Source organism: Ochotona curzoniae, unplaced genomic scaffold (genome assembly GCF_017591425.1).
Source record: "Ochotona curzoniae isolate NIBS_2020 unplaced genomic scaffold, NIBS_Ocur_1.0 contig_3520, whole genome shotgun sequence".
Lineage (NCBI taxonomy): Eukaryota > Metazoa > Chordata > Mammalia > Lagomorpha > Ochotonidae > Ochotona > Ochotona curzoniae.
In genome coordinates this window covers 13,386,845-13,414,203 of record NW_024465894.1, presented here as the reverse complement: position 1 = coordinate 13,414,203, position 27,359 = coordinate 13,386,845, and the positions used below count along the sequence as shown (strand labels likewise).

At 47.5% G+C, this 27,359-nt stretch overlaps 2 protein-coding genes across 4 annotated transcripts in view; one reads left to right on the top strand and one right to left on the bottom strand.

Annotated features, from left to right (window-relative positions):
* The first annotated feature begins 5,432 nt into the window (after nucleotides 1–5,432).
* SPAG4 (sperm associated antigen 4) lies at nucleotides 5,433–9,043 on the top strand. The gene is made up of 12 exons (XM_040981566.1): nucleotides 5,433–5,742; nucleotides 6,162–6,263; nucleotides 6,381–6,447; nucleotides 6,597–6,658; nucleotides 6,839–6,882; nucleotides 7,118–7,143; nucleotides 7,230–7,338; nucleotides 7,513–7,588; nucleotides 7,682–7,797; nucleotides 8,100–8,267; nucleotides 8,682–8,771; nucleotides 8,871–9,043. The coding sequence occupies exons 1-12, from the start codon at nucleotides 5,433–5,435 to the stop codon at nucleotides 9,027–9,029; spliced, it is 1,329 nt and encodes a 442-aa protein (XP_040837500.1). The 3' UTR covers nucleotides 9,030–9,043.
* Nucleotides 9,044–9,971: 928 nt separating this feature from the next.
* The window catches only part of CPNE1 (copine 1), a 36,878-nt gene continuing 19,490 nt past the window's right edge, over nucleotides 9,972–27,359 (bottom strand). For all 3 annotated transcript variants that reach the window (XM_040981563.1, XM_040981565.1, XM_040981564.1), the window contains 15 exons: nucleotides 14,745–14,873; nucleotides 14,463–14,642; nucleotides 14,232–14,306; nucleotides 14,079–14,150; nucleotides 13,865–13,945; nucleotides 13,607–13,696; nucleotides 13,422–13,508; nucleotides 13,192–13,278; nucleotides 13,047–13,106; nucleotides 12,833–12,966; nucleotides 12,696–12,750; nucleotides 12,417–12,468; nucleotides 10,867–11,000; nucleotides 10,483–10,719; nucleotides 9,972–10,322 (listed from right to left, as the gene is read on the bottom strand). In XM_040981563.1, the coding sequence (XP_040837497.1) occupies nucleotides 10,182–10,322; nucleotides 10,483–10,719; nucleotides 10,867–11,000; nucleotides 12,417–12,468; nucleotides 12,696–12,750; nucleotides 12,833–12,966; nucleotides 13,047–13,106; nucleotides 13,192–13,278; nucleotides 13,422–13,508; nucleotides 13,607–13,696; nucleotides 13,865–13,945; nucleotides 14,079–14,150; nucleotides 14,232–14,306; nucleotides 14,463–14,642; nucleotides 14,745–14,873 (1,614 nt within the window). In that variant the 3' untranslated portion in view covers nucleotides 9,972–10,181. The remainder of the gene's footprint in view (nucleotides 10,323–10,482; nucleotides 10,720–10,866; nucleotides 11,001–12,416; nucleotides 12,469–12,695; nucleotides 12,751–12,832; nucleotides 12,967–13,046; nucleotides 13,107–13,191; nucleotides 13,279–13,421; nucleotides 13,509–13,606; nucleotides 13,697–13,864; nucleotides 13,946–14,078; nucleotides 14,151–14,231; nucleotides 14,307–14,462; nucleotides 14,643–14,744; nucleotides 14,874–27,359) is intronic.

Genomic DNA, 27,359 nt, shown 5'->3' with positions numbered 1-27,359 from the left:
AGCCCCAGTGCCAATGGCTCACTCTGTCTGCTTGCCTTCCTGCCCACCTGAATCGCCTCTGACTCACTGGACTCACCCAGCAGGTTCAGCAATCCCTGCCCTATAGTCAAACACACAGGCAGCAGGCCCAGTGGTCATAGGGAAAGGCAGGGGGAAACTAAGAGATGGGGCTGAGGTCCCTGGGGTCAGGCCCATCCTGCTTGCCTGAACCAGTTGCAGATGGACAGGGCTGTGTTAGCCTCCATCCTGCATCCTTGTAGAGGGGGGATGGCTTAGGGAGAGCTGGGGTAAGAGGGCAGGATTCCAGCCTGGTTACTGCCCGCCTAGGAGGCTGCAAAGCATGAACTTGATGCTGCTCTTTCCTCCTTTTTCTGTTCTCAATGTCCAGCTCAGGATCTGCACTTATTAGGCCCTCAAAACACTAGCTAGGTCAATGGATGGATGAGTAAATGCTCCCCTCTGGCCAGCATTTGTGCTATTGGTGTTTGACAGATTCATTAGACTAATGAATGAATGGACAATTGACCACATGTCTGTAGCTTGCACATAACAGTTGATCAATACAACAGAGACTCTTAGAGTCCTAGAAAGCTCAAGGAATCCTAGAAGACAGAGAACCTGCAAACCTTGGACGTGATCTATACGATAGTGAATATGCATGGATTTCTCAGAGCATAAAACTCCTCTGTTAGATCCCTTAAACAGGTGCATAATTGTCAAGCCCCTTGAAGGAATGATGGTATCTTTTCTCAATATTTATTTATTTTTATTTAAAAGTCATATATACAGAGAGGAAAGATAGAAAGGAAGATCTTTTGTCCATTAAATCATTCCCCAATGTGTGGCCGGTTAACTCAGTTGGTTAGAGCACGGTACTAATAAATCACTCCCCAAGCAGATGCAATGGCCAGAGCTGCACCCCGATCTGAAGCCAGGAGCCTGGAGTTCTTCCAGGTCTCTCATGCAGGTGCAGGGTCCTAAGGCTCTGGGCTGTCCTCAACGGCCTTACTAGGCCACAAGCAAGAAGCTGGATGGGAAGCAAGGCTGCTGGGAACCAGCACCCGCATGGGATCCTGGCGCATTCAAGGTGAGGACCTTGGCCACTAGGCTACTGCTCAGGGCCCATCACAATAAATTCTATGAGAAATGCTATGAGAATGTTTAACCAGGAAGTTAATCTAGTTTGGGAATCCGAAGCCAGGAGCAAGGAACCTCTTTCAGGTCTCCCATGCAGGTGCAGGTTCCCAAGGCTTTGGGCAGTCCTCCACTGCCTTCCCAGGCCCCAATCAGGGTGCTGGATGGGAAGCAGGGCCACTGGATTAGAACCGGCACCCGCATGGGATCCTAGGCATGCAAGGTGAGGACTTTAGCCGCTGGGCTACTGCACTGGGCCCGGGAATGACTATCTGTAAGTCTGAGCCCATGCTAGGTGACAGAAACTGTATGTTGAGGGCCTTTTGCAGCCATCCACTTAGTTGTTCTAGTTACTTACCTGCTATGAGCAGGACTTGTGCTGTGCCATTCTGGGGGTGGGGGCAGTTCAGCCACAGAGAGCTTCAGTTGGGGCTCCATCCCTCAAAAAGCCCAGAAGGAGTGCAGTTGCCTTTAGAGTAGAAAGGGCCAGGGATCAGAGCAGGCTTGGAAGTGTTCAGGCCAGGAGATGAGAGCAGAGCCAGCCAGGCAGGCAGTGGAGGAGAAGGCAGGGTGTGTCTGGGACGTGCCATTTGTTCAGTTGTGTCTGATTATAAGGCATGCATTGGGCAGCAGTGGCAGATAAGATTAGACCTTCAGTGGCCCTGGGTCTTGCCATGGTGCTTCCTTGTGTGTCACCTTTTCTGTCTCACCACTGGGGTTGGAAACCCTGTGCTGCCTGTTCCTCAGGTGTTGGGTATTGGGATGAGTTTAGGAGCTAAACAGCATTAGCAAAGTCCAGCTTGGCCCTTAAGATCCTCTGCCGTGAGGGGAGGGCATTCCCCCTGGTCTTTCAGCACATGTGAGGACACTGAGGACCCAAAGGAATTAATGGTCAAACAGGAAACAGGCATGGGGCAGCAGGGGAGGATCAGAATTCTTTGTTGGTAGTATCTTGGCATTCCTCTCCCTATTCCTCATCTTGGGCTCTGTGGACTTCTAATCAAGCAAAGGGTTGACTTCACCCCTAGAGCCTGGCACTGGCACCTCCCCTTTGGGCTGGAACACAGCTTAACTGATTGTCCCTGTGCCTTCATTCCCTCCAAGAACTGCCCCTCCTGTACTTCCTAGCATTCTACGGAAGGCGCTTATTTTGGGGTCCTGGGGATTCTAATCCATCCACAACCTCTGCCCAGCTGTGTAACTCATATGATTGCTCCTTATGGTGTGGCTCTTAATCAGGACCAGGAATGTGGTTGATAAAAATATACATTCTGGAATAGGTATTTAGCCAAGCAGTTTAGTGTCAGCACTATGGCATAGCTGGCTAAGCCTCCACCTGTGGTGCCAGCATCCCATAAGAGTACTGGTTCAAGTTCTGGTGGTTTTACTTCCAATCCAATTCTTAGCTAATGGCCTGGGAAGGCAGTGGAGGAGCGCCCTTCTACTCATGTGTGAGAACTGGAAGAAGCTCCTGGTTCCTGGCTTTGCCTGGGTCCAGATCCAGCCATTGCAGCCATTTGGGGAGTAAACCAGCAGATAGAAGATTTCTCTCCCTCTTTCCATCTTCTCTCTGTAAGTCTGCCTTTTATTTTTCCAATAAAAAATAAATCTTTATTTAAAAAAATCCCTGGTTTCCACATTGCAGTATTGTGCCAGATTTTGCAATCCCTGGAAGATCATTAGGAGTCTGAAGTTGGTGCTAATGTCTAAAGCGCTGTTTATTCATGTTAATCTAGGTCTCCCAGCCATTCCCCCACCACCCCAGTCCTGCAGGGCTGGTAGTGGGTAGGGGCAGCTGCAGCTAAGGCTGCAGCAGGAACAGCAGGACAGAAAAAAGAGAGTGAGGGTGAACAGCACAGGATTCTTATACATTTCAAGCCAATTCCATATAATTATATAGTCATGATTCGTCGGTTTAACTGTTTTTCAAAAAGAACAAGTTGGCAGGCTTCTATTGGTGGGTTTGAAGCAAGTAATTTTCAAAAAGCACAAACTGATGAACTATAGGGCAGTGGATCTTATCTAACACCAGGTATCTCCTTCCTGAGGAGTGCTCTGCCTACATGACCTACCAGGTGCCCTGCTGGGTGCCATGTAGACTGTCAGGCATGGAGTTCACACAGCCCCTAGTCAAGCAAGTAGGGCAGAAATCACAAAAGTAGAAAAAATCTAGTTTCTTTATTTGTGCTCCTGATTCTAGGAGATCCTGGGAGTCAGTAGTGACAGCTCAAGGAATTGGCTTCCTGGCACATCCTGCCACTTATATATGCTGGAACTAGCACAATATGAACCAGGGTTTCAAGAGAGGGGAACGCATAATGAGAAAAGAAAAAGTTTTTGAAAGTAGAGCATGCCAGTGAGTTCCTCTTAGGCAGGAGTGAATCTGCCTATCCTGGTGGCTTTTATTCATTTCGGCAACCATATATATGCTTGATGCACCTGTGGCACTTTAGTTAGCCAACTCATCACTGTCCCAGCCAGGAGGTTCTTCGATGGATCCCCCTGTGCCCAGGGAGAGGAGGAGAGCAGATCATGTAGCCAATCACTGTAGAAACGTGTGCTGCCCAGGGCTTTGCCTTGCCAACCACAGACCTCGTCACTTAGCACTGTCTCGTCCCTTACAGTGTCCATCTCAGACACTTGCTGCTGACTCTCCCTAACGACCTCCCACATCTGAATTTGTATTTTAAGAACAGGCCCAGTGTGGAGGCCTGGCGGCTAAAGTCCTCGCCTTGAACATGATGGGATCCCATATGGGTGCCAGTTCTAATCCTGGCAGCTCTACTTCCCATTCAGCTCCCTGCCTGTTGCCTGGGAAAACAGTCAAGGATGGTCCAAAGCACTGGGATTTTGCACCAGCGTGTGGGACCTGGAAGAGGTTCCTAGCTCCTGGCTTCGGATTGGTGCAGAATCAGCTGTTGCAGCCACTTGGGGAGTGAATTGATGGACGGAAGATATTTCTATCAGTCTCTCTTCCTCTCTGAATATCTGACTTTCCAATCAAAATAAATAAATCTTTTTTTTTTTTTTTAAAGAACACTAGCTTTGGCTTTTTGTCAGTTGCTGCCTTGTCTGCAAGGATCTTTGTGGCGTTTTGTTCTCAAAACAGTTTCTGTCTGCGGTACTCATGGGAGAACAAGATTGAATCCCTAGCTCTTAGGACCAACCCCTTGTGAGCATTTAGTTACAGCAGATTGGAACTTTCTCCCTTCCTGCTCTCCAACAACAAAGCGTAGTCCTGGGCCCACTCTAGAAACACTGAAGTAGAACTTGTAGGTAATCTACTGTACAGAAGCCTACAGACATCTGATCTAGCTGTGACCATCTGTGGTTCTTCATTCTCCATGACATCACCCGTCACAGGACTGCTGGGGAGGGACCCAACCATGCTGAGCTCTAAGCTCTCTGGCCTGAGGACTGATGAGAGAGGGTGGCTGAAGGGCTTGCAGAGCAAGAGACTAAATGTTTGTTTAGAAGTGCCCTACGGGGCAGCAGGAAGACAAAGGGCTGCTGGCACCCCCCATCCCATGTGAGTACCAGTTCAAGCCCTGGCCACTTCACTCCCAATGCAGCTCCCTGTTAATGTGCCTGGGAAAGCAGTGGAAGTTTTTCTGAGCACTTGGGACCCTGCCTCACACATGGGAGACCTGGCTGGAGCACCAGGCTCTTGGCTTCAGACACTGGGAGTGAACCAGGGAATGAAAGATCTCAGTCCTCACTCCTTCTCCCTCTGGAACTCTGCCTTTGAAATAAACAAAGTAATTTTTTCTTAAGTGCCCTGGGTAATGCCCTGCTTCTGCTTAACATTCATTCATTCATTGATTCATTCATTCACAAACATTGAAGCAACTACTAACCATCTAAATCTATCTAGGGATACACTAGAGGGATACACTAGTGAAGAAAGTAGCCGTCCCTGCCTGAGAAAGTTCATGCTGTGAAATACACGACATCATAATGACAAGTGTCTGGGAGAAGACACAGGGAAAGGGGATAGATATTCTGGGTGCATTTTTAGATAAGGTGTCCTGGGAAGTTGCTATGAGGTAAGTCACTGCTTGCTTCAGACGTCCGCAAGAATAAGAGGCTGCTATGGCTCCCAGGGACGTCACGGCTAGCTCTGTGACGCGCGGTCAGGGCGCTCCACGGAGACGTGGGTCCCTTTTATGACGTTTGGCAACTCGGCCCAGATACAGAGAGCTGAGTCGGGCCTCAGGGCCCGCCGGCTGCGCGCAGCTGCTGAGTGGGGCGCCGAGGGCCTTGGCTGTCGCGGGAGCGACTTGGGCGTCCCGGTCAGGATGCGGCGGAGCCCCCGCCCGGGCTCGGCCGCGTCTCCACACAAACACAAGCCCAACTTCTACAGCGACAACAGTAATAGCTCTGAGAGCGTCACCTCAGGGATCAGTCGCGGGCACCGGTCAGCTGGGTCGGGGCCGGGGGAGCTCGAGGGCAGAAGAGCCCAGGGCTCGAGCTGTGGTGAGCCCGCCTTGAGCGCAGGAGTGCCCGGAAGAACCACATGGGAAGGAAGCTCTCGGCCGAAGCCTGCGCCTCGGAGCTACAATGGGCAGACAGCCAGTGGCGCGGCAACCGTGAGGGGCGGGGCCTCGGGTGCGGGCGGGGTCGAACCCGGGTGAGTGGAGGGAGGAGTCGGGCCTACTGGGCGGGGCTTGGGAGGTGATTATGAGGGGGTGGTGTTTAGCGGAGCCCTCCTGGGAGGGGGCGGGAAAACTCCGTGATTGGGCATCACTGGGGAGGAGGCGTGGCTTTAGGGGAATGGAGGTGGGGCATCAATCCCGCAGCCGGAGGGCGGAGCATCCGTTTGGGGGCGTTACTAATTCTCCAGCACTGCCCTGAGGGGCGGGGCTTCAGGATGTCCCGCGGGCCGCCGTGGGGGTCCCGCGGGAGTCGAGCCCGGGAGAGATTGCCCAGCCTTCTGGCTGCTGGTCTGGGCAATCTGCAGCTGGGTGCAGAGGGACAAACAGGCCTGCAGTGCGCCAGGCCCCAATGGAGCCCTTGGGCTCCCGCAGAACCGACTGAGGCTCCCGTAGTGTCTGAAGAGCCGCTCGAGCTTCTCTCTCTGGATCTGAGGCAGGAGATGCCTCCCCCGCGTGTGTCCAAGAGCTTGCTGAGTACGAGCCAGGCCAGCCCCCATTGCCCTCCGACCCAAATGCCCCTGCTCGGGGCCGAGCCCCTTCCCTGCTCCCCTGTCGCTCACCCCGGCCTGATCAGCCTCCTCCCGCCCCCAGGCCTGCTCTTCCAGGTGCTGAGCGTGCTGCTGTCCCTGGCGGGAGACGCGCTGGTCAGTGTGTACAGGTCAGAGGGCGGGGCAGGGCCGGGCCGGGCTGAGGCTCAGCTGGCTCAGAACTGGCTGAGTCTCGTTCCCAGAAGCTGGGTCTAGGACCCTGGGGTGGGGGCTGTGGGGTTGCCCCAGTCTGAGCCTCAGCCTGCCTACCGTCCCTCAGGGAGGTTTGTTCCGTCCGATTCCTGCTCACGGCCCTGTCGCTGCTGGGCTTCTTTCTGGCAGGTGAGGGCACAGACAGACCCCTTGGATGCCAAATCCTGCCTCTTTCCTCCCATAACCCTAAGGCCATGGCCCCCAACCCCGAAGACTCTACCCCCTCAAGTCTTTTCCCCCAGTCCCCTACGTTAGAGAAACCCCCTGCATTCCTTTCCCTCTTTCTGATACTCTTCCTTCTGTCTTCAGTACTGTGGTGGGGACTCCTGTACCTAGTACTGCCTTTGGAAAACGTGAGTGAGGTTTGTCCTGAGGTGGGTGGTGGGCTTTGAATCTGGAGGCGTGGGGATTGCTGAGCTGCCAGGGCGTGAGGCTGTGGTCTGCAAAGATCAGGAGCAGGGTGTGAGTTGGGAGCACAGTCCTCACGAAGAGCTTGGAGGCTAGGTACCTCCAGGCTGAAGTGGGCCCAAGGCGACCAGGAACTGAGCAGAGCTATGTTTTGTGCCCCACCCTCCTTTCCTGAAATAGGAACCTAAGGAGATGCTGACTCTAAGGTGAAAGAGGGATTCTAGGGTGGGGAAACTGAGCGGGTTCCAAGGGAGGAACAGGGAGCCAACCTTGGCTGCCTCCCACCCTCCAGTGACTACCATGAGCGTGTGCACTCCCAGGGGCAGCAGTTGCAGCAGCTCCAAGCCGAGCTAGACAAACTCCACAAGGAGGTGTCCAGTGTTCGCTCTGCCAACAGTGAGGTGAGCCCCGCAGCTGCACCTGCTTGACAGCGAGCCTGGCCCCGTGGTTCTGCCCGCCCCAGAACCACATTTCCAATCCCGGTTCCCTGGGTTCTGAGGCCAAGCGTCTGGGTCCCTGAGAACCCTGCCCTGTCCTTAAACCCTACCTGCACACCCTGCCCCATCGCTTTTCAGAGAGTGGCCAAGCTGGTGTTCCAGAGGCTCCACGAGGATTTTGTGCGGAAGCCAGACTATGCGCTAAGCTCTGTGGGTAAGGCCCAGAGGTGCTGGGATGGATCAGAGATGGACACAGATGGGTGGTAAGGTGTAGGAGTCGCCTGAAGGTCACATCTTCCTGCTCCAGGAGCCTCGATCGACCTGGAGAAGACCTCCCAAGACTATGAGGACACCAACACTGCCTACTTCTGGAAGCGCTTTAGCTTTTGGAACTATGCACGGCCACCCACTGTTATCCTAGAGGTGGGCCTGGCCCTGGATGCTGGGGTGGAAACAAGGCAGGACTCAGTCCAGGCAACCAGGGCGTCTCCAGGAGGCACAGGACCTGGATGCGCTGAGGGGCCAGGTGTCTAGGTGGCTCCCGGCCAAACCTAGCAGGAGTCACTCAGCATGGTGTGGCATGGTCTGGCTGGGCAGGAACATGGGGTAAAGGCGGAACTCCAGGAGGACTGCATGGAGCAGAGACCTACTTGGGTGGGCAGTGGGGGAGGGGGAGTGGGCAACTCTATTGGCCAGTCCTACTTAGCTGCCTGCCCTGCCTACAGCCAGATGTGTTCCCTGGGAATTGCTGGGCCTTCGAGGGTGACCAGGGCCAGGTGGTGATCCGGCTACCAGGTCGTGTGCAGCTGAGCGACATCACCTTGCAGCATCCACCGCCCAGCGTGGCGCACACTGGGGGAGCCAACAGCGCCCCCCGAGACTTTGCAGTCTTTGTGAGTTGGGACTAGGGCCAGGAGTGGGAGGTCTTTTGCTTAGAAAGCCACAGAATGGGTCCGAGCCTTAGCAGCTGTGGCTTCTCAATGATCATAGCCACTTACAAATGAGTTATGGCTGAGGCTTTACTCCGTGATAGTCATTGCCCTTATTAGCGGCATCACAGCCTCCTCCTACCAGCCTGCCAAGCAGTCTTCTGACCATCCCCTTCACAGCAAAGTAATGTGCCTCAAGTCACAAAGCTTGGGCAGACTAAGATGGAAAGCCTGCTTTCTTAGCACCCACCTACCACCCAGACATACAACAGCACACATTCAGCCACTGAATACATAGTTGATCCTCCACAAGGGAGGATCAATTCCCGCCCCCTTCACCTGTGCCTTACCATGCCTCCATTACTCTACCACCATCAGGGCCTTCAGGTTGATGATGAGACTGAAGTTTTCTTGGGGAAATTCACTTTTGATGTGAAGAAATCGGAGATTCAGACGTTCCACTTGCAGGTGTGTCTGTGTCTGAGGGTGGCAGGTGTAGGGGAGGGGTATGGCTGGGGAGGAGGGAAGCCCTGGTGAAGAACAGCTCTTACCCCTTTGTCTCCCCAGAACGACCCCCCAGCCGCCTTTCCCAAGGTGAAGATCCAGATTCTCAGCAACTGGGGACACCCGCGTTTCACATGCTTGTATCGAGTTCGTGCCCATGGTGTGCGAACCTCAGGGGGGTCAGAGGACAGTGCCATGGGGGTCCCTGGGGGGCCCCATTAAACAGGCTGACAGTTGGAGTCAAGTGGAGTTCAGTGCTGGGGGTGTGGGGTTGCACTCCAGCTGCCTCTGGCACTTGGCTGCAGTGAGGTCCATCTTCTAGAGCACCTTTTTATCTTGACATCCCACACAATCCTGGAGCAGTGGTATTGATGGACTGCTTTTGTGTGTAAAGAGATGGTGCTGTGGGCATGATACCTAACATAACCCTCACATCACTCACAAATAGGAAACCTGCTTAGATACACAGCTAGTGAGGGGGGAGTCCTGGGGGCCAGGGGAACCCGCCTCATAGCAGATTCGGTAGCCCCTGCCTAGGCTCTTTATGAGGCTTGAGAGCATGGGGTCTGTGCAAGGCGTGGTGTGGGTGACCAGTGTTCACTAGTCCAGATCCCCAAGGAGTCTGCCAGGGGGAGGAAGATGTTTGACAAAGGACAACACACACACCTGAGAACTCTTCACACCAGAGTTACAAGCAGAATTATGAAGGGAAGAGAAGGTGGACAAACACAAAACCTGGAGCTAGACGGTCCAAAGGCAGGTACCAGGAGCTGCTTCTGGGTCTCCTATACAGGTGCAGGGGCTCAAGCAATTGGGCTGCCATCTGCTGCTTTCCTAGTCATGTTAGCAGAGAGCTGGATCAGAAGTGGAGCAGCCAGGACTTTTAACCAGTGCTGCTATGGGATGTTGCCACTACAGGCATAATGGGTTATGCCACAACATCAACCCAGTTTAAGTCTTGCCTTTCATACTTTTTTTTGCTTTCAATACTCTTGCAGTAACTCCTTTCGTAAGATAGGGTCAATCTTTTTCAAAGACTGTAACACAAATGTCCCCAAAGGTAATACAAGACTGATTATCACATTGATGTTGATAAAAATCTGGAAACCTAGTATTCAACTTTGTGGCACAAACACACAGACACACATACAGGTAGCAAAGCAGTGATCTCCAGTTGTCTTTATTGAACAAGGGGTACCAGAGGCAAGGAGTCAGGCTCCAGGGCAGCAACAGCACAGCAAGTATAAAAGTATCAAATATAAAGTGCAAGATTACAAAAGTATCAAATATGAGCTAGCATTGGGGGCAGCATACAGGGATAGGATCTTGGGGACACAGGGAAGATAATTGGTCTCACCTACTCCCCAAGGAAATCTAGGGCGGAGGGGTCTGTGCAGGGCCCTTTCCTGGGGGAGGAAGTGGCTTGAATGGAGGCCAACCCCGGGCCTTGAAGTAGGAAACTAGTTGTGTGGGCACTTCTGCAAGCACAGTCTGCGCCAACGCTTCCCGAGGGGCCTGCCAGGAAAAGACAAGGTCAGAGGAGACCCAGGACAGAAAGGATACAAACCCCATCATCTGGCACCAGCCTGGCAGAAGGAGGAGCACCCACTGCACCTCAACCCCACTGCCACAGGGCAGTGCCAGGTCAACCGTCCCCATACCTGCCCCTACTCACATTCTGGAATCGACGGAAGGGCACAAACTGCACTATGTCGCGGGCAGCTGCCTCCCCAAAACGTGTACGCAGGGGTCCACCATCAGCATCCAGCTGCTCCATGGCCTCGAAGTCAGCATTGCCCACTCCCACAATGATTACTGACATGGGCAGGTTTGAGGCACGCACCACTGCCTCACAGGTGGCATCGACGTCAGTTACAGCACCGTCCGTCAGCAACAACAGCACGAAGTATTGCTGGAGGCAAGGCCATGCATGTTCTGAGACAGATCCTCCCTCCCACTTCTCCCCCAGACCACACCCCCTAGCTGCCCATTTCTACACTAACAAGTTCCCAGGGGAGCCCCTGACCACCCTACTGCTACTACTGTCTGTGAGCCTCACCGAGGCAGTCCCCTGCTGTGCAGCCTGAGCTGCAAATCTGGCCACATGGTTGATGATGGGTGCAAAATTGGTGGGGCCATAAAGACGAACTTGGGGCAGAGCCTGGCGGTATGCATCCACAATGCCCTGGATGCCTGCAGGGAAAGAGACAGGGCAGAAACATGGTATAATCCTGAACCTCTTAGGTCCCGCTTGAAATTACCCCATCTGAGTCGGACACTTCTGGGAAGCTAGATGTATCTCAGTCAAGGGTGTGTAATCCTATGTAAGGAAAGTAAGGCTTGAAAAAAGACATCACAAATTATAGTCTGTATTAAAGCCTTATATTAAGGGGATTCCCTGGACAAACCCAGGACAATCTGAGCATCAGATTATAGCTTTTTAAAATCTATGTAATAAAGCAATCCATATTGATATTAAATAATTACTAAGAAGGAAAGCTCAACCAAAGTAAAAGGATTCACAAAATCTTTAGGCAATCATCAGAAATAAATGATTCAGCTGAGGATCATCAATGGATGTTAAAACAAGAGGATAACTGATATTTATATTTATATAGTTTCTAAGTTTCTTCCCAGAAGATACTTTTAACAAAGGGAATGATGAGCTTTGTGTAGGGCAGAAATCTACCTTAACCAAGTGTTAACATGACTAGTAATAGGACAAATCAATATGATGCACCTCCTGATATGAAGCACTGAGAATGCACAGAATCACACAGATGGTTTTCCTGCCAAGATACACATCTAACTTGAATTTAACCATGACAATTCATCAGATAACCCTAAACTGAAGGACATTCTAGATGCTGACTGATCTGTACTCTTTTTTAAAAAAATGTTAGCATCATGAACTCCGTCAGATGAAAAACAGAGGGCAACTGAATGCAGTGTGTGAATGCAGTGGGTCTAAAGAACATTAGGACATCTGCAAAAATCTGAATAAATGGTATGGATTGGAAAATGGTATTTTGGCTATGAAAGTCAATCTTCTTGATCTTAAGAACTCTGAGCTCTAATAATATGAACCTTCATGACTATTCTTGCAGCTTTATGTCAAAATACAAAATAAAAATTTAATTTTCAGATCAAGTTTCCCACACTTCCATTTGTTGCCTACCTGGGGGTGATGGGGAGCCACATAGGCTTTTTGGAAATTCTGGCTAAATAGAAACAAAACCCGAAAACCAAGAAACACCTGTAGAAAAGCACCATGGATTCCACTGATGTCCGAACAAGTACCTGCAAGCTTTTAGCTAGGATGGCAGCTAACCTGTTTTAGACAGGTTTGATGTGAGCCAAGTTCACTGCCTTACCTAAACCCTCCTGGTGGACACTTATTGTGAAAGAAAAGCACACAAGGCTAAGCAAGTCACTTCTAGTCACATGGCTAGCAGGTGATACAATTAAGATCTCACTCAGGCCCACCCCTAAAATACCCCTGTCTGGAGAATGCAGATAGCCATCTGCTCCCCAACCCCAGTAGCTCCTATGGGCTTTTCTTTAGGTGTATACAGATCTGCTTGACATGACAAGCATGAGGGAACTTACCTGCACAATAGGGGTTACTGGGGTTGAAATTCAAGGCAAATTCATGTGAGACCTGAGGGCAAGGAGGAAAATGATTTTTGCACAGAGAAAGGGCACTGTGGCCTGAAGCAAGACCCCACACCAGCTGTTTCACCCTGTGAGCATTTGGTGTGCACACACCTGCAAGGATGTGATGCTGTATCTCTTGCAGTTAATGGACCAGGCAGCAAATAATTTAATTGCCTTCCCAAAAAAATCAGGATCTTGAAGCCAAAAACAGGAGAGGAACAAAATGCTTACCTGCCAGTGAGGGGGCACCTGGGCCCCAAATCCAAAGGCTGGGAACAGCTTGTCCCTGTGGGAAAAGAGCAAATTGTGAAGAGGCAGTGTGGGAACTGTGAGCCCAAAAGTTGAAGTATCCGTAGGGTGTTACTCACGAGTCATAGTCCTGAACCACGCTGCCCACGCTCCACAGTGCTGTCAGGTACTCGTTGACCCCTGTTGGACTCAGGTAGTGCAGGGAGTCAGGTGACGAGGGGTCTCCATTGGACCCAGTGAAGTCCACACCAACCTTGGAGGAGTGCAGGGAGCAAGCTGAAGGTCACCTTGAGGCCAAACACTTGCTCCCTCGCACTCAGTAATGCAACTTACAGTAAAGCTGATCTGACAGCCTCCCATCACATAGTCAAGGAAGGAGTACTCTGTTTCCACCTGTGAACAAAATCAGGGTCACAGCTTGGATGAAAGGGTCTGGGATGGTGGAATTAAACCTCGGTCACATGTGATAATGCCGTACCTGGCATACTTTGACACAGATAGTTCCAGAATTCTTGTAGCTTTTCTTTTTTTGCTGTTTCTCAGGGTGGATGCATTCAAATTCAGTCTAACGAGGATAGGAAGAAAATTAGGCCAGGAAAATCCGAGTACCTGCAAAGCAATCAGGCTGCCCTCGATGCACCATCTCCTGAAGGTGGCAGCCTTCTATTCTAGGCCCACTGAATAGCCCTGATCAGGGCCAGGACTTACCGGGACCTTTTGCAGTTCAGACAAACTGGTGTGGAAGGTACCAATGAGATCATGTGAGCCATCACTGTCATAGTCTGAGCACCGTACCTGAGAGGAAGGGGTGTATGTGCAAAGAGGCTGGTGAGAACATGTCTCTCCCCACACTGTTTTGTTTCTCAGTCTACTTGGGGAGGCAAGCTCCTTACTTGGATGGGTGTGCTGGGGTCCCCGCCGCAGAAATGCTGAAGTGGGACTGAGAAGCGCTTCCATGTAGGATTCAGATTGTTCTTGATTACCTGAAGTTGAGTGTCAAGGCATCAGTGAGCTCTGGCCTGAGCATGACACTCTGCCACACTCTCCTTACCCATACCTGCAGTCTTTTTCTCCCTGTGTTCTAAGCAATGCAGTCACAGGCTCCAGAGAACCTCTCCCACTCCATCCCAGCAATCTCAGGGGTCTCACACCTCTGATCTGTATGTCAGGTGCCACTTCCCATCACCTTGGCGGAAGAATTCCAGGAATGGATCTGATTTTCCCAGAAAGTCCTGTCAATGCCACAGATACTCTGGTTACAAGACTCAGAGAGAAACAACAATGCTGGCTTTCTGTCCCACCCATTTCCCACACACTATCCCAGGTTCCATAGTTCTTGGATTCCCAGGGTCTCCTAACACAAACCTTCTTGTCTAGATTTCTGGCCGCTACCTCCATGGTGACTACGCGACCATCTTTGAGTTCTTGAGCAGAGACCTAGGAGGGGAGATAATCATCCCTTTGTCAATTTTTTATTGATCTAAACCCTCACTCCAGCCTGGCTGGGTTCTTCCTTACCGTTATGGTTCCCCGCCCAGCAGGCTTTCCAGGCTTCAACATCAAGGGCAGAGTTAGCAACTGGCTAGACACAATCTAGAGAAAAGCAAGGAAGGAGGCTTCAAAATCTCAGACAGACACATATCCTGTGGACCCCTGCTCCCCAATTGTAGGCAGGCTGAGTGGTCTGACAGGGCTCTTACAGAGAGTCCTATCAGGGTGGGGAGAATCCACAATTCTGGTCCCACATACCTGTCCTAGCGAACATTCAGCTCCACCAAGAAAGTCATCATCTCCCAGCTCTGGTGTCTTGTTGTCTATGTCGTAGACTCCAAAGCGTAGCTTCTGGACAGTCTCAAAGTGGTACTCCAGCTGCAGAGTCTTGGAGAACTCAGGGCTTGAGCAATTCCGTACTCTCTCAGTCCGGCCAAGCTGTGGGCAGAAACCAATAAGCACCCTGCAGCAGACCCTCCAACCCAAAACAAGTGCAACACCCCACTGCCAACTTTGTAACCTCTCCGTGGTCCAACTCACCTCTGCCCAGCTGCCCCCTCCCACATCCTGAAAAAGGACGCAGAGTGGGTCAGACTTGGAGCCGACGTCCTTGTCAATGAGGTGTTCACAGGAAACCGAAAGCTGAACCAAGGTCACACAGCGAGCCATCTGGGGGGAAAAGAATTGGGTCAGGCATTGGGATCCCAACTCTAAATTCTACACTCCCAGCAGGGCCAGCAGGCTTCGTTTAGGGATGGTTGAGCCGGTATCCACCCTCAAGGAAGAGCAGGCTTTTAAACTTCCCATACCCATCCACCCTCCAAGGAGAATTCAACATCACAGGAAAACAGTAGTAAAACCAACGCTGATCCCACAGACTCTGATGGAAAGACACGAAAAGGCAATAGTAATCTCTATCTAAAACTTTGATCCAAAATTAGTCCTCACCCTAAATCTTGTCCTAACACTGTTGTCCAGACCCAGACACCAACTTTGACCTCTGTAAAGACTAAAGAATGCCATTCTAACCCTCTGTAAATCCCAGGGCAGACCAGATCCCAACACTGTCCCCAATGTAACCATGATGCTCAGACTCCCTGCCTAGAAGCCTTTTCCCAATGATTTCCTTGAAGCCCACCATTCACTGGTTCCCTAGCCTCTGATAAGTTGTTCACACCTGTTCCCTCAATATTTTCCCTGTTACTATCTGGTAGGAGCCATCGTTACTTCTCGCATTAGTCTTTTCAACAGACTCCCTTTTCGTTTGGTATCTCTCCTTCACTCTCCACCATAGCATCCTCAACCCGAAGTGGCTCTATTAGCACTTAAGTCATGACAAATGTCAGCTTGAACCCTCTGATTTCCCTTGGCTCTCAGAAAAACAAAAACAAAAAACCACCAACCCATACCATGGTCTACAGTTTTTAGAAGACCTAGATCTCGCTAAACATATCTCAAAACACCTTTTCTCTTACTTCAATCCAGTTACCTGGATTGCCATCCCTCAAATCAGTCAACATACTTTTATCTCAGAGCCCTTGTAGTACCTAGGATGTTCTTAACCTCACCTGATGTACATGGTTGGCTATTTCCCTCTTCTACTTCCAACTCTTCAAAATCATCTCTATTTTTCTAGCTGATCTAAATTGTCAACCATGATGACAGTGACACATCATGTACCGATTTCTTGCTCTTTATGATTTGTCAATGTCTAATATATTTACGTGATTTGCCTGACTACAAGGTAAACTCTGTGAGGGGAGGAATTCTTAGTTGCTCATGACTATTCCAAACACATGGACAGTAAGTATTTGCCAAATAAAAGCTAAAAAAGCCTGTCTCAGTCCCGCTCCCACCTCCTGCCCCCAAAATCAAGTAGCATCAGACTCTGCAGCTCATCAGGTCCCTTACGGAAACACCTTCCATGGATCATCTCACTACTAGGAGCCACACGAACAATCCACATCAGATCCTTACTATTCCTGTTGTTCCCCAGGCTCATGTACCCACACACCACCTGCACTAGCTAAGAATCACATGAGGCTGGATTTCTCATGAGCTGCACTTGGCATGCTGGGTTTCCCAGCAATACACCATAGGCTGCCTCTGCCTCCCTCCACCCCATACACAGCAATCTAGCACTGAAATGACTGAGGGCTGAATGTACTTCACATGCTGCCCTTCACAGCCCTCAGCCTTCTCCTTAATGTCTTCAAGCAGGTAAACCCCGCTGCTTTCTGAAATCCATCCATGACCAAGCCCAGCTCCTTAAGAGGATACTTCAACCAACACCAGTTGCAATTCTCATTTCTACCCTTCGCTTACCCCTCTACTCAATCTACAGCTCCACAGGAAAGCCTTTCTCCATCTCCTTCTGAGAACCTCCCTAACACCTGAGCAGTTTCTAGTTACAACTAAGTAAAATATCTAGTAACAACCCCATTCTTTTGACTGTTGCCCCTAGTATGTGGCCTGCAGATTTTTAACCATCTGGACCATTCCACCGTAGGTTCCTCAGGGAAAGATGTGAAAAAGAACACGCCAAGGGATCAGGACAACTGGTTCTTCAAAGTCACAGCCTGAACCCCATGTATGCCACCTCACATGTGCTGAGGCAGTGATTTTGCAGTGCACACACAATAAGAACAAATCTCTAATTATTGCCAAGAAGTGTGAAAATCCTGACATAATCTAAAGGTCTTACCAACTAGCTGGTGACTAAGTTAATTCTGTTATATTCAAAGATTTATTTATTTTTATTACAAAGTCAGATATACAGAGGAGGAGAGACAGAGAGGAAGATCTTCCGTTCACTGATTCACTCCCCAAGTGAGCAGAACGACTGGTGCTGTGCCGATCCTGAGCCAGGAGCCAGGAACTTCTTCCAGGTTTCCCACATGGGTGCAGGGTCCCAAGGCTTTGGGCCGTCCTTGACTGCTTTCCCAGGCCACAAGCAGGGAGCTGGATGGGAAGTGGAGCTGCAGGGATTAGAACCGGCGCCCATTTGGGATGCCGGCACATTTAAGGTGAGGACTATAGCCACTAGGCCACGCTGCTGGGCCCAATTCTGTTATAGTCAAACAACAAAATGCTTAATAGCAGTTAAAAATCAGGACAGTACTCTCAAAAAAAGAAAACTGTGAAGACTAGTAATAACGTGAGTCCATAGTAGACTCAAGATATATGTGTATAAATAAACATAACAGAATATGGCACAGAAACCTAGTGCCTAAACCTCATGGGCATCAGTTCTAATGCCAGCTGCTCCAGCTCCCATCCAGCTCCCTGCCTGTAACCTGGGAAATCAGTTAAGGACAGCTCAAAGTCTTGGGATCCTGCACCTGCATGGGAGACTGAGAAGAAAGCTTCAGGCTCCAGGCTTCAGATTGGCTCAGCTCTGGCTGTTGCAGCTGCTTGGGGAGTAAACCAGCGGATGGAAGATCCTTCTCTCTGTATCACCTTCTCTCTGTATATCTGACTTTACAATAAAAACAAATAAATCATAAAAAAATTAAAAATATACATAACAGCTTAATAAATGCATTGAGAGAACACTGACTTTAGGTGTCTTACAGTGGAATTGAGGTTTAACTTTTATCTACTATACACTCTTGTATTGTATCAATTTTATATTACTTATTTTGGATTTTCTAAAGAACTTAATTTCATACATGTCTTTGTAGCTATTCTTGGTTTTCTCTTCCCTAGTCCAACTTGTAGCAGTTACCTTTAAAAATAAAAACCAGGGAACCTGACGAGATAGCCCAGTGGCTGAAGTCCTCGCCTTGCAATCATCAGTTCCTATCCTGGCTGCTCCCCCTCCCTTCCAGCTCCTTGTGCTTGCTTGTGGCCTGGCAGAGCAGTAGAGCATGGCCCGAAGCCTTTGGGACCCTGCATGTATGAGAGTTCATGGAAGAAGCTGTGGCTCCTGGCTTCAGATTCTCAGCTCCAGCTATTACGGCCACTTGGGAAGTGAACCAGCAGATCGAAAATGTTTCTGTCTCTCCTCTCTGTAAATCTACCTTTCTGGTAAAAATAATATATCTTTAAAAATAAAAAAATAAAAATCAGGGACTGATGCAGTGGTTTACTATGTTAATCCTGCACCTGCAGCACAGGTCGCCCCTATGGCTGCTGGTGTATATACAAGGAAAGCAGCTGAGGATGGCTCAAGCTGAGGGTTGCACCTTCACCTGTTGGTATATGGACTGCTGAAGCGAGCAACCACATGGGAGACTTGGAAGAAGCTATTTTCTGAGTCTCCTAGCTTTGGGTCACCTTAGTTCTGGCCACTGTGACCACCTGTGGAGTGAATCACTGCATGGAAGATCTGTCTCTTCCTTTCTCTTTGTAACTCTTTCAAGTAAAATGAATCTTAAAAGTACATGAAAAAAATCATTTAAAAGGCAAGATGACACAAAGAGGAAAAGCTCCTCCAAGTGTGATTTCAATTTCCAAACGTCCTTGGCTGAAGCCAGCAGCCAGGATCTCTGCGTTTCTCCATCTGGGTGGCAGGAACTCAAACACCTGGTCTGCCATAGTTTACTACCTCTTGAATGTATTGGGAGGATACTGTACTGCAGGTCAGCCAGAACTCAATACAGGCACTGCAATATGGGTTGTAGGCATCCAACGTGGCAGCTTAACCAGCTGAGCTACAGTGTTCACTCAGATCATCCTTGTGTTTGATATATGAGGCACTGCAATAGAGGGTTGGACAGTTTGTGAGGTAGAGACAAAGGGAAGGGCTCTTGTGGTCAGGTTAACTCCTAAAATGCTGTAATGTTCTGGACAGAGGCAGATCAATACTAAGAGCCATGGGCTCAGTCCAGATCTCACACATGGTTCATAGCAACTCAACTACTCAGCCATCACCATGACCTCCCAGGGTCTGCATTAGTGATGTGCATCTTAACCATAACTCCTCACCTCATCATTCTTCATGCCCGCATCCAGAATCTTCAATTAAAACACCTGCATAGTTATCCACAGCTCAGAATCAAAACTTCTTATTCCTAGTAAGACTATCAGAAGGCACAGATGCCGAGTTCAACAGCTGTGCAATATGCCTTCTCAACCTGCCACTTGCCCTTTATCTCCTGGCATCCAGTTATTTCTGGTTGCACACACACTCTTTCCTGACTAACAAATCTCTCATCCAAGGTGCTGGTATGACACAACTCCTTTATGAAACCTTGTCCACATTCCACAGGCAGATTTTCATTCTCTCTTCTGTATGACTGCAAGTTTTCTCATCAGTCCTCCTAAACTGCACACACAATTTTGAGTTTATTATCCAAACAAAAGGCAGATCCAACCATTTATCCGCTTAAAACTCTGGAATGATTTCAGAGAACAGTGAAAACAAAATGCAGCTTCACCACGTTATGAGGTCCTGTAAGACCTGGCCCTTGCCAAACAAGCCACTTAATTATGCTGCCGCCAGGTGGGCTTTCTGATGCACATGAACACCTTCTCCTCCCCTGAGAGTTCTGGCATTGTCTGTCTCCTCATGTCCAACAAATAAGCTGTACAAGTGGGAACACTGCCTGGTTTGCCTAGTTATACATACATTTCTGATACTTTCAATGGTGAATATCTTGCAGGAGTACTCAGTGACTATTTTGTTGAAACCAAAAGTATTTTAACTTTGGCTATTTATCCTATAAACTATGGCCTCCTTGGAACTGGGAGTGAGCATTACCTGTATCTTTAGTATTAGTGCTTACTACCTAGCAAAACAATGACTGTGCTTTGGTTAAACCCATATTTATATAAGTGTTTTTATATAAACTAACATCCAGCAGTAAGTCTTCCCTATTCTATCCTATCCTATCCTTGTTCCTTAAAATTTAAATGCAGGATTTCTACAATTCAATATTAAATGACAGCCAATTAATATTCAATCAACACTTCCCATGAATCAGAAAAGTGATAAACAGTATTAGTCATTAGGGAAATGCAAGCAAGATGACAATGACATGTTCTATACACACCACAACGGCTGAACATCTAAGGACTGACAATACTGAGAGGCAACTGCAATGAGCAACTTCCACACATGTACCACTCTGGAAAGCAACCTGGACACGTATCAAAACCAATCATATACCTAGTCCAAGAGTAACTCCACATCTACATTTTTTATTCTAGAGAAATTACATCCACAAATATTTGAACAACAATGTTCACAGCAGCTTTATTAATGGCCAAAAAAACCTTAGAATCAGCTCAGATGTCCATCAACGAGAACAGGTAAATGAACTGCGATGCTTAGAGAAACTATCCAGCCACAAAAACAAATAATATCTATTTGTAAGATGCATGCATTTAAAGTACATGGTTTCTTCAAGAAATTTCAGAACAAGCAAAATTTAAGATGAAAAATTCAGAATAGTTGTGCTCCCATCTCTGCCAGGGGACGGACAGACATTACCCAAGAAAAGGCAAGAACTCAAAGCAGGGACGAAAGTTATCACGCCAGGAACATGAATCACAGGGAGGTGTATGCATGTGTCACTTTCCTTAAAGATATCCTTTGGTTGTTACACATCTGGTTGCACATAAACTTTATTTAAAAAAGAAAAAAAGGGCAAAACACCAAACCAATATTGAACTCAGAAATGCTGAAGTGTAACTGTGCCTGCCATTTTTGAAATGGAACAAAAACCATTTTCTTTGCATGCTGGAAACTTTCATCATAAAATGTTGGGAGAAAATTGGAAATGTACAAGTCTTCCTTCTAGTAAAACCTTATTGTAAATCACAAGCACAATGACAAGCAAAAGTGTTGAAATTACAGGCAACTGGAGCTGCTGTCATCTTACGAGTTCTAAAAGATCCCACTGAAAAAAAGGCTTTTGAATTGGGCAAAACATGCAGTGGGATAAGAGATTCTTGCTGTTCTAGGCCTCACTTGCTCACATTCTTAGTCATTACCACCTTCCCATTTAGCTGGCTCCATTGTATGATCTTTGTAAGTTTACTCTTTAAACTCAACGTTAAGCCATAACCACAACCAGGTTGGCTGCCATGTCTCAGGAACCTATGGAAGCAGATGTTAAGCCTTGTTTACATGATGACTACGGTGGCCTGGCTCCCATTCTCGAGAGGTAGAGCTTCATTATCTGTCCCACCCCAGACCCATGTGAACACATACACACACACACACACAGTCCCATGGAATCAACAATTCTTTATGAAAGCCATTATTTCCCTTAAATCACCTATAATTCATGGGGTTATACTCTTCCAAATTTTTATCTTCTTCTGCTTCAAGATGTTTTGAAATTAAAATTCCTATAGTGTCCTCTTAAAACAGTTACATAATTTAAACAAGACTCATTTACTGTCAGCCTTTTTCAAATAAGAATTTTATAAAATGATATGAAATATTAGTGGAAGTCAGAAGCATCTGACCTGAGATGTCTGTAGTAATCTGTCTTACCATTTCCACCCCAAGTCTTGTCAGACTTGTTCTCTTTTACAGTATAAGACCTTTCTTGGACTAATTTCTCATGAACCTGGCAAAATCTGTAACATGCTTATCAGATATTTCTCTACTAGACTGTAAATTCAACAAAGTGAGGGACACACGCCTTGTTCCCATTCCAGGGACTGGGATATAACAGGTGTTGTTAGTAAAAGGTAGGATAGGATGACATCCGAAGGATCCTCAGCCTTCTGCTAGGCCATCAAGGGAGAGGCAAACTTATCTCCATGTACCCATTACAACACTTTTCCATTTGGAACTAGTCTGTATTGGCCAAACAGTCAAGTATAAGGGTAGCTCCAACTGTGTTTCTGACTTTCAGAAGCCTCATCCTAATTCCCTGGGAATCTGCTTTTCATCCAAGTAGGACAAGTTCACACTTAGATGGGGGCTAAGGTGCTCCTACTCATGGGGAGTGCGTTTTGGTGTACCAGGTGAAGATGCCAACTTGCAATGCTGGCATTCCATATATGCTCCAGTTATTTCTGAGCTAGCTCCCTGCTTCTGCACTTGGAAAAGCAAGCAGCAGCTTGTCCAGAACTTGGGCCTCTGAAACTACATGGGACAGACCTGGATGCAGTTCCTGGTTCTGACCTAGTCCAGCCTTGGCCACGACAATCTTCTGTGGAATGAACCAGAAAATGAAAGATCTTTTTCCCTCTCAATATTTTTTTAATAAGTATTAAGTAACAAGATCTAGGTCTTGGAGGGCAAGATCATTGTAGATGAACTCAAGCAAAAAGTTATTAGCATCAGTCACCAGAGTGTACCTCCTTGAACTGGTGTGCTGATGGCCAGATTGCTGACTACAGAGACAACCTGGTGCAAATCTGGCAGGTGACAGTAGGCACCTGCTAAACATTTCTGGCATAACTTTAGAAATTAAGAAAACTGGTTTTCTGGAAAAAAAAAGTGACTTGACTAAGATCATTTCATGTACATACTTAAGTTGAGATGCAATAGTTGAAATGCAGGATAGACTTAGACAACTGATTCCCACCAGTCTAGAACTTTGGTTATGCCTCTCAATTAAAATAACATCCTTTATAATCAATACCAATCTAATGTAGTGGACAGAATGGGTTTGCAGTGATGTGGCAAATTTTCAAATACTGGCTTTATCCTTCCTAGTCAGATTTAAACATTTTGCACCATACTGATGGCTATCCATGCGACACTGGCAAAATCATCACACTAAGCCTTAGGTGTTAAACCCACTGTTTACCATACACTGCATTTTGTTGAGGTCTCTCCACTTTTTGCTTGTCAGTTAAATGACAAATTTCTTTAGAAAAAACTAATCCTTGGTATCTCCTGTCCCACAAATCACCCCTGATCACAGAATGGTAAATTAAAGACACCCAAAGGACATCTGCAGAAGTGTGCTAACAGGCTCCTATGGCTTTACAACAGCCAACTGTGGAATGTTAAAGAAGTCTGACAATGCATGTCAATAAGTTCAAAACTTTACAAGGTGGGCAAATGCTCAGATGGGGTTTCCTTTGCTGCCAGTCATTCTATCAATGTACCACCCATTACAGGCATCCTACTCTATACTAACAAGGAGTGTCGTCCTTCATTTTTCATGGCATCCCCTGCCCTGCCTCGGGAGGTTCTAAATCTGCCCTTTAGAAACCCAACAAGTCTTTGCTAGATGCTGGATCCAATTAACGACCAGATGACATGAAATTCATTCATCATTTAAGCTCAGGAGTTAACATTGCCTTCTTCCATTCCAAAAAGCTTAAAAAGTGAGGATACCAGCAAATTATTCCTTTTTTTCTTTGTCCAGCCTAGGTGTGATACACAGGCTACAAGGAAACACAAACAAACTGCACCTGGGCGGTAGGACTACTCTTAACAGCCCAATCATGGTCACATTCCTTTCTGTTGCCTACCTTCATGTGTGGGTAGAGCTCACAGATGGTGGATAATCTTGAAAGCCAATCAGGAAACCCTCCACAGGCTCACTGAAGGGAGCATCACCCATTGAATACTCTCAGCAGATGGAAGACAAACTGCACCCACCACCATTCATTCTTCCTTTCCTTCCCAGCCTCCTTGACCCAACATGGAGAAGGTAATCAAGTTTTCCTAAACTGGCTACGTTAATGCTGGTATTGTCCCATCTATATGAGCAGCAAAAGATATTCCCTGTAAGTCTCAAACTGCACCCAAAATTCAAGTCCTTGCTATAAAACCATGAATGTATTCACATCCATGATTAAGGGCTACTAAACATATGTTAATAAGATAGTAACTTTAAACATTAATTTTGGTTTAGATCCATAAGCAGTCTGGCCACTAAGGTATTCAGGAACAATACAAAGCTCAAAATGTTCAAAAGCATGCTGGAAGCAAAACGTGAGAAAGTCTGGTAAAGTTAACAGGAACTGAGTTCTCAACCTGCTACACTACATAAAGGCCAAAACACAGCATAAAGCCACTGACCCAACCCCATCACCTAAAATCAAAGAAATTTAATCTGTAGCAAACTCTTTAAGAACTCAATATGAGATTAGAATCGAGTATGAGGGAAGCAAAGTGAAAACATGGCCTTCACGCAAGACTGCAAGATGGGGGAGTTTTTCCTTTAACCAGGCTCTGAACATACTTATGTTGTTTCCACCTGTCTACTTTAAAATTTAAGTTCAACTCTAATAATGAACTTGACTGTGAGACCAAGAAATCTTGTCCAGTGGGCGATGCTTTGCCCCTCTATACCTGGAGGCAGGGGACTGAATAGGCATTGAGGTAGAACCAGAATGCCTTCCCCAGCAGGCTTAGCATACTGCTGCCAATGATTTGTTTCTCAAACACCAGGGAGAGGCAAGGAACATCTGAAATATAGGCTTTAACTGCAGTCATGAAAGGACCCAAGATTGGACACCCCACTGAGACTGCAGGCAATTTACTCCACTTTGCCTGACTTCACCTGTTAAGAAGGGGGTAACAAAATAATGGGAACTTTACAAGCTTATTGTGGAAAGATTAAGTGATGCCAACCTCATCAAGCGTGCCCTGCCTGGAACAGATGAAGTGCCTTGAATGGGTTAACTTTTCCACCATTCAGTACTACTTTCACTCCTTTACATATCACTAACTTCTTGCTGTGCCATGCATCATGCAAAAGGAATGCCGCAGATCTCAACGCAGAGGACCAGAAAAAAATCCTTGAGGGGTAAACGAACAATATTCCCCATAAGGTTCTCGGGTTGCTGTGAAGACACCACACAAGAAAAAGCCAAGCAATAGGCAGAACATAGGTTTGGGTTCCAATCATGTCCTCTCTTTTAAGTTACAGCTTGCTGCAAATATTCAAGGACACAGAAAAACTAGATTTAAGAACATTTAATCACATTTAGCAGAAGAAATACTAGGCCAACGGAGGGCATTTGCCCTCGATCACAGTAACTGATAGAACCATGACCTAATTCCCTCAGAACTGTGATTTCTATAGTCACACATTTGAACAACAACTAACATCCTGTATCACATTCCAATGTGAAACTTAACTGGCCACTCAGATCGGCAAAACTCATGTGCTCTTCCACCATGATCTCTCACACATGGAAAATAACTCCATAGTCACAAATTCTTATTTGTATTTAATGTCACGCTAGTGCAAGAACTGTTGGTGTTCAGTTTTATGTTATCCTACTAAAGGAGTAAATGTTATATAGCAAATATGAATAGTGCAAAGACAGCAGAAACACCACCTTCCAACACCAATTGACTATATAGTCAATTCTGGCCCCATCCTGCCAAGCAGGAACGTAGGTTTCTTTTCGTTCTCCATCAACTGCAGGGTATGAGGGACAACAGAACTAGACTTTTTTTTCCTGAGCAATTCATAACTGTCAGCATTGCCAATGAAACTTCAGTGTGCAGTGTGACCTATGGTATAAAGGGAGCCAAGCGAATTACCAATGCAATGGACTAGGGACCATGGGAAAATAACCACATATCTGTTTACCATCATGTGAATTCCCCCACCCCTCACTGGAATAATTACCACTGGGATACTTGGGGGATCTCGCATGTTAGACAACTAGAGAAAATATTTCAACAGGGTATCCACACGACATTCATAGATTGTTTTGCTCTTCCAAACGGAGTTCACCACTTGCCAAAACTCCAGGAAAGCCTTCCTCTGGCTCTTTTGGTACCCAACCGCACCCAGTACAATCAAGCACTGTACAACCCAACATTTCATCTTGCTTCTGCCTCTACCAATGTTAAATGCTAGTGTACAACACTAAAAAGCTGTTAGAACGATATAGTTGTGCTATGCATTCATTTCATAGGAAAACCTTGAAGATAACAGATGTTTCAAACTCCAACTTACAAGCAGCATCTACTTCAGGAAACAATAGTTGCATTAAAATCCTTCCACGACATTAGCCAGATATACAGGAGACACCTTCTGGACACCACAGGCCATAGTGCAGAAGGACCAGTCAGTACAGTTTAAGACACTGGTGATCTGTAGTAAAATTATCATGATTGCCACTTTTTGGGCCAGTATAAAAAGTTATGGGTGGGCCCAGTGCTATAATGTAGTAGCTTAAGTCCTCGCCTTGAATACACCAGGATCCCATATGAGCGCCAGTTCCAACCCTGGCAGCTCTGCTTCCCATCAAGCTCCCTGCTTGTAGCCAAAGCTTTGGGATCCTGCCACCAGCGTGGGAGACCAGGAAGAAGCTCACGGCTCCGGGTTTCAGATAGGCTCAACTCCAGCCAGCTACTGAGGCTGCTTGAGGAGTCAATCATGAGAAGGAAGATATTCCACTGTCTCTCCTCCTCTCTGTATGTCCACCTTTCCAATACAAATTAATAAATCTTAACAAAAAGTCATTTGTGGTCCCAGTGCAGTAGACTAGTGGCTTAAGTCCTCACCTTGAATGCGCCGGCATCCCAAATGGGCGCTGGTTCTAATTCCTGCAGCTCCACTTCCCATCCAGCTCCCTGCTTGTGGCCTGGGAAAGCAGTCGAGGACAGTACAATGCTTTGGGACCCTGCACTCGTGTGGGAGACCTAGAGGAAGTTCCTGGCTCCTGGCTTTGTACCGGCACAGCACTGACTGTTGCAGTCACTTTGGGAGTGAATCATCGGACGAAGGTTCTTCCTGTCTTTCCTTCTCTCTGTATATTTGGCTTTGCCGTAAAAATGAATAAATATTACTATCACTGCTCATTAGGAGAATGGAGTTAGAACAGTGTGGCAGCTTGAAGGCGAGAGAAACTCATACTCTTGGCTACCAACAAGTGTAAGAGGAGGAACTGGCAGGATACAGAGACTCAAACACTAAGATATATTGCTGGTTTATAACAGAGCTTGCTCTAGGAATGAGTCAATGATTCAACACTTTTCACTGCTCAGTATTCTTACTGGTTACTGCTGAAGTTTTATCTCCCCTTCTCAAAATGAAATGACAAACCATCAGTTTGATTTAAAGGTGACTTTGGGATCCAGTGTTACTTAAGTCAGGTCAAGCCACTCTGTAGAGCTGGCATCCAATATAGGTGCAAATTCCACTTCCACAGCTCCATTTTCAATCCACTTCTCTGCTAATGCACCTGGGAAAGATGGCCCAAGGACTTGGGCCCCTGTACCCACATGGGAGACCTGAAAAGAACCGAAGTCCTGGCTTCTGATGGTGC